Genomic DNA, 14053 nt, shown 5'->3' with positions numbered 1-14053 from the left:
GCACATGATTGAAATCTATTCAGAGAACATAAATATACTGAAACTTGGTCAGTTCTGCTGTGTCACTGCTCTTTCCCTCTTCTCTCAAAATACCTTTGCGCACATTGTGTGGGAGCAGGTGACATAAAACCAAACAAGGGTGCCAGTGTCAGTTCCCTTATTAAATAATAGGAAAGCACTTCCTTTCTTCTAAAAAATATTCTTTGTGGGAAAATACATGTAGAGTGATATCTGATTATTTGAGTATTCATAATTATTGTGAATCTCTTCCTGGAATGCACAACACCATTTTGGAGACCACTGTGAGCCTAACTGCAATGATGTCTTTATTTTGTGTCCCTAAGAGTTTGCACAGGAACCAAAAGACAGAATGGATCATTTATTTATTCATTCAAAAAACATTTGAATGTCAAGTGTGTACCAAATTATTTTTTAGGCATTAAGTAACAATCGATGCTCATTAAATGAATGTGCCTGAAATGAATTTTATCCAGAAGCCCGGCTGGTCTAAGTGATGCGATAAGATTAATCTCAAATTGATAACTGTTTTCTTTATCTTCCTATGTCCTAGTTTGTTTATGGAACTATAATTAGGTATATTTTGGAAAAAATGGCAATTGTTTGCAGAATTTGTTGCAATAACACCCCTGATACCAAAGGAGAGTTTCAACAGTTTAGCTGATCCTAGGTATGAATCCCAACTGAAGTCTTTTGTTTTACTTAGAAAGACCCATCCAATCAGAATGTACTCATAGTTTTGACACATGTATTTTGCAAACAGTTTCTTTCATTATTTCTAGATGACCTTGTTCTTTTTTTCACTCATTCAACAACAGTTTTTGAGCACTTCCTGCACTGCACATCCCTTCTATAAAGCACTGGGATACAATGGTGATAGAAAATAAACGGTCTTTGTCATTATGGAGCTTATATTTAAGGGGGGCAGACAAGTACCAATCAAGTTATTATTCACATTTGAATAAATTATAAGTACAATAATATTATAGAGCCATTTGATCCAACCAATGAGATTAGAGAGATTCCTCAGAGGAAATGCTTATGGAGTTGAGATTTTTAGGAAGAATCAGTCAGCTAATTAAAGAGGAAGGAAAAGCCTCACAGATGAAGTCAGTGGTTCATGCAAAGTCCTGAGATGGGAACACACAGGTTGTTTTAGGAATGAAAGAAGGCCAGTGCAACAATAGCATGGAGAGCAAGGAGGCTAGGGTGACAGAAAGGCCAGACCATGCAGGTCTTGTTAGTGTGTAAAGATTTTGGCCTTTAACATAAATAGTGGCAGTCAGTGAAGTGTTTTTAAAAAAAGGATAATATAGTTAGATTTGCAGTTTGAGAATAATTTCTTTTTTTGTAAAAGATTTACTTATTTTAGAGAGAGAAAGAGAGAGAGAGGAGCATGGTGGGGAAGGGCAGAGGGAGAGGGAGAGAGAATCTCAAGCAGACTCTACTGCTGAGTGGAGCCTGATGTAGGGCCTGATCTCAAGACTTTGAGATCATGACCTGAGCTGAAACCAAGAGTCAGACACTTAACTGACTGTGCCACTCAGGTGCCCCAAGAATAATTTCTTTTGCTGCATATGGAAATTCAACATTAGGGAAGAAATTATGCAAATTAGTTGTGCTATTTTATTTATTTTTATTTTTTTAAAAAATTTATTTATTTATCCATAGACACACACACACACACACACACACACAGAGAGAGAGAGAGAGAGAGAGGCAGAGATACAGGTAGAGGGAGAAGCAGGCTCCATGCAGGGAGCTTGATTGGGACTTGATCCTGGGATTCCAGGATCACCAGAGGCCACCAGACTCCAGAATCCAGGCCACCCATGTGTTCCAGTTGTGCTATTTTAGTACTTGAGAGTAGAAGTGATGGCTTTGGAAGAGCATGGTGTTAGGTATGAAGAGAAATGAATGGATATGAGGGACATAGAGGGGATAAAACTCACAAGGGTTGGTAATAGATTGAATATTTAGAATGATAGAGGACAGTAAGTCAAAGATGAATTCTAGGTTTTTGGTTTGGAAAAGTGAATAAATGTTGTTGTCCTTATGGGAACAGGGCTATTGGAAGAAGGCTACTATGATGTGGGGAGAACATGAGTTTGATTATGAGACATAATATATTTGAGATTTAAAAACAACAACAGCCAGGTAGAGATATTAAGCTGACAGTTGGGTGAAAAGGTCTGAAGTAGAGAAGAAAAATCTGGGCTTGAGACCAAGTGAGTCATTAGATAAGTATTGGTTGAGGTAATATTCATGGATGAGATCATCTAAAGATACAAAAGTGTGACTGGAGAGAAGAGCAAGGTCAAACAAAGCCTTGGGGAATTTCAACATTGAATATTAGTGTACAGGAGGGTGATCCTGTAAGGACACAGAGGAGTGGCTGGAGAGGCAGGATAGGAAAAAACAGATGAATGAATATTATGCTTGAAAGTCACAAAATCATAGACTTTTTATGTTAGAATGTACTATAAAAATCATCTGGTCTAATGATTTTATTTCACTGATGAGTAAACAGAGCTAGAAAATACATGTGAATTGCTTAATGTAATAGAATGTTCTGAGACTCTTCTGCTTATTAAGTATAACAATGTTGTCTGTGGGACAAGGATAATGATGGTACTCATGTTACCATTGGGAAATGGTGTGATCCTTGGATTTGGAGTCAGGAGACCTTGGTTTGAATTCTGGTTCTACTACTCTTCACTTGACTGACCTGTTTCCTCATCTCACAACCTTTACTTTACCCATCTATAAAAATGATTTGTTAATTCATGTGGCTGTTGTAAACTGGAGGTTAGAAAGTGCCTTGTAAACTGTAAATTAACACTGCATTAGAGTATAATTCATATAGTGTTTTTTTTCATATAGTGTTTTTAATGTTCAAAGTGTTTTCACAGAAGGATAAATATTTCGAGGGAAATCTTTCTCTGCCAGATGTTTAGATATATTGTAAAACCACAGTACTCGAAATAGCATCGTACTGGTACAGGCAAAGACTAATCAATGAAGAAAAAGTACAGAAAAAAGAAAAGGAGCAATTTAGTGTATAATAAAGGTGGCCTGACAAATCCATTGCACTATTTAACACACTGTTTTGGTGCTACCACCTAGGTATTTTGGGAATAAAGCTGGATCTCTGCCCTACTGCAAAGTAAATTACAGATGAATAAAAGATAAAACTATAAAAACTGAAATAATAAAACTATAAAAAGAAAACGAAGGTGAATATTTTAAAGAGAATTTAGAGTGGAGAAAGCCATTTTTAGCTTGATACAAAAGTGAGAAATCATAAAAAAGATTGATAATTTGGCTATACAAAAAATTAAATGTTTAACATTTAGAAAAACCTACAATATAAACAAGATTGAGAGTCAAATCATATTATTAGAGAAATATATGCAATTTGAATGATAGGCAGCTTTGATATTCTAGTAAGGATAAGTTTTTTATTTTTCCAAATCCACATAAAATAGACAAGAGCTCCAGAAGAAAATGGGAAAGGTCATGACCAGGCAATTCTCACCTATTGGATTAGCAACCATTAAAATGATTTACAATGCTGCATCATATTAATGCTGTGGGGAAATAAGCATACCTGTGTATACCTATGTACTGCTGTTGAGAATGTGAACTGGAGCACTTCTGGAGTTTAGTCTAAAAATTAATCTTAAAAATGCATTAGGCCACTAAATTTGATATAAGCAAGTGATTGAATAAATATATGGAGAGAATATACAAATAGAAGAATTTTAAATAGTCTTCAAATATTCAGAGCATAGCTCTCCACTCTTCTAACTCCTTATGTGTGGATTAGACATAGTGTCTTCCTTCTAAAGAGTATGATATGGAAAAGGGAGGGAATAAATTTACAATGTTGAAACCTGATGAACACTGCTTCAGCTGGGTGATCAAGTCAACAGTGATAAGTCATATACTGACAGTGTAATGAACCCCCTTCATGTGATGGAATGAAAATGATACTTTTCCTCTTTGGTCTTCTTCCCTCCCCAAAACCTGTAACTCCACTCTAAACAAGAGAAAATATTGGGGAAAAAAAGGCCACTTGCAGTACTCTGCAAAATGTCAAGGTTCTCGAAAACAAGGAACATCTTAGGAACTGTCATAGAGTCTCTCCCCAAATCACTGATTCAGCTACTTATTCTGATCTCATTAAACATTTAAATGATATACCTAACTTCATTTGGTCTAATCCCATGCTAACTAAGCAGTTGTTTCATAACTTGGCTTCCAGCGAAGTTTGCCTCTGGGGGAAAATGTGTTAGACAAGCCAATGATTCAGTCCTTCAGCCATAGAGTTCTCATTATAGATTAACTTAGTGGTTCCTAAAGTGTGGTCCTTGGACCATTAGCACCAGGTATCACCTGGGAACTTAGAAATGCAAATTTTTGGATCCACCCTAGACCTACCTATTGAATCAGCAAGCTCTGACATCAGGACCCAGAAATCCGTGTTTTGACAAGCCTGACAGGTGACTCTGTTACATGCTAAAGTTTTAGAGCCATTGGATTAATTTGTATTCTTAGGACTCTTTAAAAAGGTAAGTAAGCAGCCTTGAGATTGGTCAACTCTGACTCTGTGGGTTAAAGACCAGACTCTAGTCCATGGTCATAAATGAATGCAAAAGGTCCACTTGTGGGGTTTCCTGGCAGTCCTTTTCAAGTGAAAGCCTGACCTAGCTTTGCATATTTTCTATGCCTATCATTGAACCAGAGTAAGATGTTGTCTAAACTATGTTATTGTTGACATGCAAACATGTCTGTTAACACCTGCTACCTGTGTATTTAATTGGACAAGAAAAAAGGAAAGAAGGCAAAATGGAAAGAATTAAAAAGGCAATTTCAAGGAGATTAGTCATAAATGCTCAACTTGAACAAACAGCAGACTTCCAGCCTTTGAAGTCATAATCATATAAAATAAGAATTTACCCAAGAGTTTTCTAATGCTTTTCACTTATAACTTAAAAAATGTAAAGAACCACTATACTAGAAAGTTAACTTGGAAAAAGCCCAAAGAAACACATCTTTTACTATACAGGGAATTAAAATATGCAGAGCATTTAGTAATCACAAATAGATCACAAAATATTAGATTTATTATCAAATTTGTTTTATGATGGAATAAAGAGCAAAGACAAATATTAACTTACCAGAGATTCAATTCTTCCACTCAAAGTCCTGTATTCTTGTGTCCCTGGTGAATTTAATTGATTACTATATTGGACATTTAGGATTTGAAAACTGCTATGGTAAAAGTAAGACTTTTGATCTGGAAAACAAAGAAAAGGCAGAGTCAGTCTCACCACTAAGTACTTTAATTTACTCTGGGTTACGGGATGCTATATTACACAATTAAAAAAATTTGGTTCTCTTAGAGAAAGCCCCAAACTTATTAGAAATGTAGCTATAATAAAATTATTTTCTTTCAGTTTTTTGAAAAACTGACAGATTTAAGAAATGTAAGGATGTAAGATGTAAGGATGTAAGGATGTAAGAAAACGAGAGCAGCATTATTTGTGAAATTAAACTGCTGAGATGTATCATAATTTTCATTTTTACTATGTTTTAGGGAGATTTATGATTGCTGATTTATTCATTCAAGAAGTATTAATGAATGTCTATAATATGCTATTATTCATTTATCACTAAGGAATAACCCAAAGGAATTCTGAATAGTTTTAAAAAATTATTTCAAATAATTATCGTTGTAGAGGAATTGATGGCTTGTCCTTAGTTTTTTAGACTAAGCTAGAAAATAAGCCTTTGAACAAGATAACAGATTGGTTGTCCAGTGTGAATTGTTTTTACCAAAAATAAGCCTTCCAGAGGACATATTCAGCCATGTGAAGAAAGTAAACATTTCCAAAACACGCTGTATACATCTTAGAAACGTTATGAACATGGATGTAATTTAATCTGTCCCAGGAAAAATCTCTGCTTTCTTTTGATCATTCATATGTATAATTTATGCAGAGAATTACCTCAATCAGGGGAAAGAGCTGGAGAGCCTGGTGGAAGGGTAATATAGTCCTTTGTGGTGGAAGGACAAGTCTTTTGAGGGCAATGAATGGTCACTGGGACACATTCTGAAGAGCATTAACCTAGACTCCTCCACCTGTGTTGATAATATAGTGCCATTAAGAGTGAAAATTCATTAATTTATTGGAAATTTGAGGTTTCATGCCTCTGTAATTCACCTTAGATGTAGTCAACCTCAGGTGATTTGATATCAAAATGAGCTATAATTTTATAATTAGCATGACAGAAAAGATTATTCATTATCACTGGTTTTCCTAACGTTGGTAATTTTATTATAGCTTCCAGAGTTTTTCAACTTTCACATAAATAAACAGTTTTGCCGATTTACAAGAGAACATACAATAAATTATGTTCTGTCTCTCCATACTTATACATACCCATATACCTACACACATACTCACACATGTGATTTTAATGATTTACAGAATTATAACTGGAATAAACTAACCCCAAAGTGCATTTTTAAGTGAAAAAAGCAGATTACAGCATATATTATTTAGTGAATTTGACAGATTTTATTTATCTACATTAAAACATCTGAAAGAATATTCACTGAGATATTAAGAACATTATGAGTAAACAGGGTATCATGTATTCTTTATATTGTTTCTTGCCCATGTGTCCTATATTTTTGTATTATAATAATAATAAGAGAAATAATAAGAGATTCTTTTTAAATTTTGTTTTTACTTCTTATCTTTCATAATGGTCCCCTCAAGATTGTTTTATCTGGAGAAAGATCATGAATTAACAAATACTAACAGATTTTTAGATGTTGAAACTTAAAGTTCTTTGCAATATATCACTTTTACAATTTTATTGGGTTATTATATGAAGAAGGAAATAATGATATTAAATGAGAAAACAAATAGGCAAATTTTGGCTATTTTGGCTAGAATAATTCTTGCCTGGGTAATGATGTTTATTATGCTAAAAAAAAAAGAGAGAGAAAAGAGAAAAAAGTACTGATTGAAGGAAAATATAGACATAAAAATATATTTAGGGATATATAAGACATACAATTATGTTATATTAAGAAAGAAAAGTGACAATAGAAGAGAGAATGCCAGACTTTTCATCTGAAGACATATTTAGCTATTTGGTTTGAAAAGTAGAACTTTGAGTCTTCTAAGTACTTACCAAAAGCCAGGAAGTGGATGAGTAGAGCTATGGTTACGGCCAGGATTACCACCCCTGCCACAACAACGAAACACACTATATATGGATTCAGGAATCTTGAGCCTGATGGCACCCGTGCTGGCCTTAAAACAAGAGAAAATGATCAGAGACTAATCCTTTCACTCAGAGAAGCCATTACTTCAGTGCTCATGAACATTTTCTGCCTTCCTAAGTCTTTTAGCCTGAATATAGTTTTGTTTTGTTTTTTTAAGATTTTATTTATATATTCATGAGAGAATATATAATCCCCACAGGGAGCCTGATGAGGGGCTCGATCCCAGGACCTGGGGATCATGACCTGAGCCAAAGGCAGACGCTCAACTCCTGAGCCACCCAGGTGCCCCAACATAGTTCTATTTATAGGAAACAACATGATTCTTGATCAGGATATGATCCTGAAATTGAACCTGAACTAACAACATTCTCCTTAATGACTTTTCTTTCAAAATTTTTTCCAGCACAAAAATGCTGACATTTTGGTAGTTTGATGAAAGGATAAGTAAATCTGGCCTATGCTTTGCAATTATTTTCCCTTCTTCTGCCAGTTGATGAGGTTCTCAAGAGTAACAACTAATTGTACTGTTTTATTGTCTTTCCAAGACACTATGTTGGACACTTACTATAATAAATCTCCCTTAACTGGGCACCATCTCCACCAGTGTACAGAAGGGGAGTCATTCTGGGTGGGGAGAGGGGCAGAGGGATTCAGAACGTAGCATTTCTCACTGTCATATTCTCTATATTATTAAAAATGGGGTGTGACCAGAGGTTAAGTGTTCAGATCTAGGAGAGTAGCAAGCTCCTGAAGTGAATTAGAACTGTCCCAATAGCAGATTTGTGTGATTTATTATTTTCCACCATGAATTTGTCAACTGCAGTCTAAGCCAATACATTTGTGCTAATATAATATCTGGTAATTATTAGGTCCTATCTTCTTCACCCCCTCCCCACAACCACATACACTTGCACTGGGGAGGTAACCAGAAGGGCAGTGTGAATTTCTGTTTTATCACTTCTTTGCTTAGGGATCATGTTGTCATTTATCTGAGACTTTCCTATTCTGACAAATGATATTAATAATATCTGCCTCACAGGCCGTCTTGAAGATCATTGAGGTTATGTTAGGAAATATATTTCTAGTTAAATAGGTTATCTACTAGGGCATGTGCCTCTTGAGGGGAAAGACAGTATGCATGTTTATGTTTCTGACACTTTGCAGAGTGCCTGGCACAAATAGGCAGTTCATAAATATTCATAATATTTAAAAATATTTGTTACATAGGTTAACTTCTGAGCATGTTTCAGATATAAAGCCTTAACATAGCTGAAAAGCAGTTACATTTAGCAAGAATATAGTCTTTCATTTTTCCTATCTGTTTTGCCAACATTCTGATGTAAGCGTTAAGAGAATACTCTGAGGTTCAGTGATTCCCAGACACTTAGTTTCCATAGCAGGGTTGCCTGATGTTGTTTGGGCTCTACACAACTCACAGACTTACAGAAGAGCACTTCCTGGTGTTTTGCAATGTACCACCTGCACGTTGTATTCTGTGGTTCTGGGACCAGTAACATATCAGGCGATCGTTAGAAGCCAACCTAGACTTGGCCAACTTTCAGTTTTGGAGAATAAAGACATTAAACATACAGACCATGCTCAAACATTATCAGTGAAAGGTCATTCATGTGAAGTAGGAAGGACATAGTCTCAGGCTAACATAAAATGAGTGATTTAGCTTTAGCTTTATATCTTTTTACTATATTGCTCTTATTTGTTCATTTTGCTATACTGGTGAAAATTGACCTTTAATGACACCTGTCCAGAGTCCAACATTTGGAAACTCCTACTGTGATAAACTCCAAATGGAAAAAATTGGCACTTTAACCTTTGCTGATTCCAGAGACTCAGTTTACTTATCTGTCACCATATGTAGTCACTGAGCCAATGACATGCAATCACAAATGCACAGTGTTTGGCATTTATTATGTCAGTAAATGTTAGTGGGTGCTGAGTAGTGGCAGAGCCAAAAGGAGACAGAATTGGGGTCCAGGGTAAACCCCAAAGCCTGAATAATTTCCAAACTGATTGATCCTTTTCCTCAACCGGAAATGAACTAATGTGTCAAGATTTATGAGTGTGGAGAAGTGCTGACAAACAAGGAGTAAGCTGGAGGCCGAAAACAAAAACCAAAGGCTAGAGTCAGCATATGCTGTGTTAGCTTGGATGAGGCTCCCATGGGAATGACTTTAGCGCCGACTTTGCTTCAGTTCATGGAAAACACCTTAAACTCAATGACTAAAAAAGCATCATGAGACATATGACTCAATAAACAATGGGTGTGTAGCTCAAATCACCTTAATCTCACATGCCATAATTAATTGCATAAGAATGGGATGTTCCACCCCGTAGAAACAGCTGAAGAATTATCTACTCTCTTGTTGGTAGCGCAACTTGTCATTGAACGTCTGTATGTGGTTGATGACAAAGCTTATGCTAACGCAAACTACGTTGTGTGCAATATTTACTTTGTTGACTATTAGAGATAAATGTTTGCAAACACTGAATTTTGACTCGATGCGATGGAAATCTGTGCAAGAAAATACTTTGCTTTCAAAGCTGGTTCTTGATCAGTGAGATTTTTAGTGCTTGTGTTTGAACAAAGTAAAACAAATAATTCAGTTATAACATGTTTAACCAGCTTCTCCTTCTCTTTCACTTTCATTTATTGACTTGGAAAAGTTAACAATGTGGGAAAATTTATTCAATACCTTTGAGAGTCTAAGCATCAGGCATTGAACATGTATATCGCCAGTCTTCACAATTGTAAAGCAGGTATTAGGATCCCTGTTTTGGGGATAGGGAAACTAAGGCTCAGAGAGTAAATAACTCAAAATTACTCAGGAGTGGCAGAGCTGAGAACTGAAACTAGGTTGTTCTAAATCAAAGCACATGCACTTCCTTTCACAGACAAGACCTCCCTCACACTACGGAAGACAGGAAAGCTTTGGGACTCTCCTATCTCTTTTGACTTCATTTGGGGGAAGCAAAAGTGATCAACATCCACTGAGTGCTAGGACTCTGTCTTACACATAGCAAGTGTGCAATAAAATAATTGTTCATTTAATTTTAATTTGAAAGAAAAATATTAATATATCAAAGTTATTTAGGAATATTAATTAATCTTTGCCATTGACACATAGTTATAACTGATATAGGGCTATGGATTAATAGAGCCATTGGCAATCGTTTCCATTATCTGCAAGAATGGAGGAAAACAGTGACAGGGTAATTGCAAATTCAAATGCATACGGTATGTATATAAAGCAAGAATTTGCAATGTACCACCTTATAGACTTATAGACAATTTTGTGTCCTTTTAAGTAAGATTTCAAGTATCATAGTAATCAAGATTTGGTCCATAGTCATCTTCTCCTGGGAAGCATTCTTCCTTGATAATCCCAGTTAAAGACCATGGTTTTAGGAAGCACTTTATAGGATAACATTTCCTAGGATAGATCCTCAGCCCAGAACTCTTTCTTTGAGCTCCATGCCATCATTGCCAGTCACCACCAGACATCTTATGGATGCTTTACAACTTCCCAAAATGTGAGAGGTCTGGGAATGGGATGAAGGTGAGATATTTTCTCCCTGGATATTTACCAGTCTCAGAGGATTCCAACTGTCACTTGATCACCAAGCCTTGATTGGTGTTTCCAATTGTCCTCCCTCCAGAGAGGGATTTTGCAGCTCTTGGGCTGAAAGGAAGCTGTGTGTGTGTATGTTGTGTTTATGAGTGTATATCTCACACTCATGCATTGTCCTCTGCTATTTTTATTTAGGTTGTAGGTGTGAGGAGACACTGTGTGTAGGGGGAAAGAAAGGTGAGACAGCTTCATTGTCTCTGAAATGAGAGCTTCCTTTTGCTTTCTCTATTGCCTGAGAGCTTTGGGTCTGGAGGCCTGACCACCAGGCCATGGGCTGCCCAAGTATGAAACCTAGAGGTGGTGGTTCATACCCAAACCACAGCCTGTATGTCTCTGGGGAGCTTCTTTCTTTAAAGGGAAGGAGATGAGGGGCTGTGAATTGGTTGTTAGTTTCTGAGTTTTACCTAGTAAAGTAGAATCTAAGGAAAAAAAAGAAAAAAAGAAAGAAACCCATTCTGAAACTGAACTTTTCTTCCAGCACCACACTCCCTACTATTTCTAAAATTGATGAATGTCACTACCATCTACCTGGTGCCCTAAGTTGGAGAGCTAGGAATTAGCTGCACCTGATCCCTCCTGGTCACTTATCACATTCAAGAGGTCACACACAGTTTTTATCTTATACTTAAATCTTTTTTGCCTATGCCCTCTATTTTATTCTTAATTTTGACTGTTATCACTTGGACTTATATTACTTGAAATGCCTCTTAACCGGTCTCCCTTCTTCCATTAACTCAGTCATTATTACTGTCATTAATCAGTTAACACAAGAGGCATTTGGTGAGTGACTTCAATGTTCTAGGAACTGGAATATCATGAAAAGAAACAGACAAACATAGCAGTCCTAAGGGTGAAGGGAGAAGGAATGAATAAGATAAATAAAATAAGGGGAAAAAGCATAGAGGTGGGAAAGGAAGTTTGTATATGGTGCTGAAAATTTAGGTAGAGTGGCCAAGAAAGGCCACGCTGAGAAGGTGACATTTGAATAAAGACCAGAAGCAGGTGAGTTAGCAAGCTATGAAGATACCAGGAGATGAATGATTTCAGCAGAAGTAAGAATAGGTGCTGAGCCAGGAGCTTGCTTGGTAAATTTGAGAAACAGCAAGGGGGGGGTGCAGCTGGACTGGGGTAGAATGAACAAGGTAGAGGTGGTGAGCATGAAAGAGAGATAAGGTCAGAAAGATGGGAATAGGAGTTAGCAGGTGGGGCAGATCTTTTAGGGCTTTGCATGTAAGGGCTTTGGTCTGCCTTCTGAGTGAAATGAAAAGTCTTTGAGGGTTTTGAGCAAAAGAGTGACATCAGATCTATTTCTCTAATAGGAACACTGGGTGATGGGATGAAGAGGGGGATGACAGGTCATTCAGTAATTGAGGTGAGAAATAATAGTAGTTTAGAAAGCATGGTGGTAGGGGAGGTGGTGAGAAATGTCTAATTTGTATATATTTTTAATTTAGCCCTAAAGGATTTGCTGATGATTCCCTTATGAAATATGGGAAAAAGAGGAATCTAGATTGAATTCAAGATTTTTATTTCATTCTAATCAACTTTTCAAATCCTTCCTGAGTTGTTTGAATTTACATCTTAAGTTTGGACACTCTCCCCTTTCCCTGCCTCACTTGACATTTATCTGTATAGCTTGTCAGATCCTCAGGATGTCATCTAAACCTTCCACATGCCACTGAAAGCCCTTCACAGTCCCCTGTGCAGCTTCAGCTCCTGCCATATCCCCTTCTTAACCCCAGCCAGCCCAAATGAGACAGCCACTTCTGTATGTGATGACCCTTTGCCTAGAAAATCTTATGCCTCAACTGTGTGCTAGATTCCCATTTTGTTCTTAAGGTAATTCAACCATCTTTCTTTTCCCTCCAGGTAGATACCTTCTTCTCCCAGAGCTTTCCCTCATCCGATCTCATACTGCCCAGTGAATTTCTCTATTCTAGTCCTTATTGCACCTGCCTCTAGGCTCTAACTCATGAAGAGTAGACATATATCTTGTCTGTCAGGACATATCCCATCCCTAGCACAACACCCATTACAGAGTCCACATCAGGAATTATTTATGAAAAAATCGATGAATGACAATTTAGAGAAGGGTTTAAAAAATTTGACTATAATTTGGAGGAACTTTATATAGGATTATATAATGTGCATTTTTGTTTTAAATACTGACAAAATATAGACTGGAGAATAATCTCTGCCATCTAATGAGTGCTTGCCATGTACTGTGTTGAGTTTTTCTACATCATTTAATTTAATCCTTGTAAATAAGCTTAGTTTACAGATGTTGAAATAGAAGCTTACTTACTCAGCTAGTAAGTGATGAGCTGGAATGTGAATCCAGGTCTGTCAAGCTCAAACTGCAAATGTCCACATCAAATGGGAAGAGATTTTTCTGTTAATTATGTTGTTGTTGTTATTCATTTCTATCACTCTACCTTATTGTTGATGCAAGGAAATGGAAGGTTCAAAAATACTGCTGTAGACCTTATGTTACAGGATATTCAAACACATATGTTTGAATATGTGTGTGTTTATGTTACATTATACATTGGAGTTATGAAGACTATGAGAAATAGTCCAAAGTAAAGGGACTTAGTTTATTTTAGTCCATTTCATTAACTCTAGATGTTTACCACTAGGCAGGAAGTAGAGACTACCTAATTCAGTATATTAACTTTTTTCAGTTGAGAAACACTGTGTTTAAACAAGGTCTTGTTTAGAAGCTCAACAATGGAAAACACATTAAATGGAATAGATTTTCTGCTTTAATTTGGGATGGGAGAAAAGGATCCCCTGCTCCTCTTTCCAGCAAATTTTCACTGATCTAGTCCAACATTTTTCTTAAGTTTTTTTCTTCTTGGTAAACTCAAGTCCAGTGTAAAAGGAAAGAGAGACACGAGGATTATTCTGATTGCATGGTGGCAGAGTCAGTGCCACAGTTTTAAGACTTCTTGAATATATTTATTTTATTAAACCATGGTGCATTCTGAAAACTCTAGGTTCGTATGGAAGATTAGAATCTTACCCTTGAATCACAAACCCACACCACTTTATGTGTGTATGCCTTTGGAATGTACTATGT

The 14053-nt window shown here is 36.4% G+C and overlaps 1 protein-coding gene across 1 annotated transcript in view; it reads right to left on the bottom strand.

Moving 5' to 3' along the window:
• Positions 1-7354, bottom strand: part of LOC112923651 (transmembrane protease serine 11D) — a gene marked incomplete at its 5' end in the record, with an annotated part of 30469 nt that extends 23115 nt beyond the window's left edge. Inside the window, 2 exons of the mRNA XM_026003492.2 lie at positions 5202-5320; positions 7231-7354. Of these exons, the coding sequence (XP_025859277.2) occupies positions 5202-5320; positions 7231-7354 (243 nt within the window). The remainder of the gene's footprint in view (positions 1-5201; positions 5321-7230) is intronic.
• Between the last annotated feature and the right edge of the window lie 6699 nt (positions 7355-14053).

Source organism: Vulpes vulpes, chromosome 2 (assembly GCF_048418805.1).
Source record: "Vulpes vulpes isolate BD-2025 chromosome 2, VulVul3, whole genome shotgun sequence".
In the NCBI taxonomy this organism is placed as follows: Eukaryota; Metazoa; Chordata; class Mammalia; order Carnivora; family Canidae; genus Vulpes; species Vulpes vulpes.
Note: the sequence above shows the minus strand (reverse complement) of the source record. Positions and strands in the feature narration are given on the sequence as shown.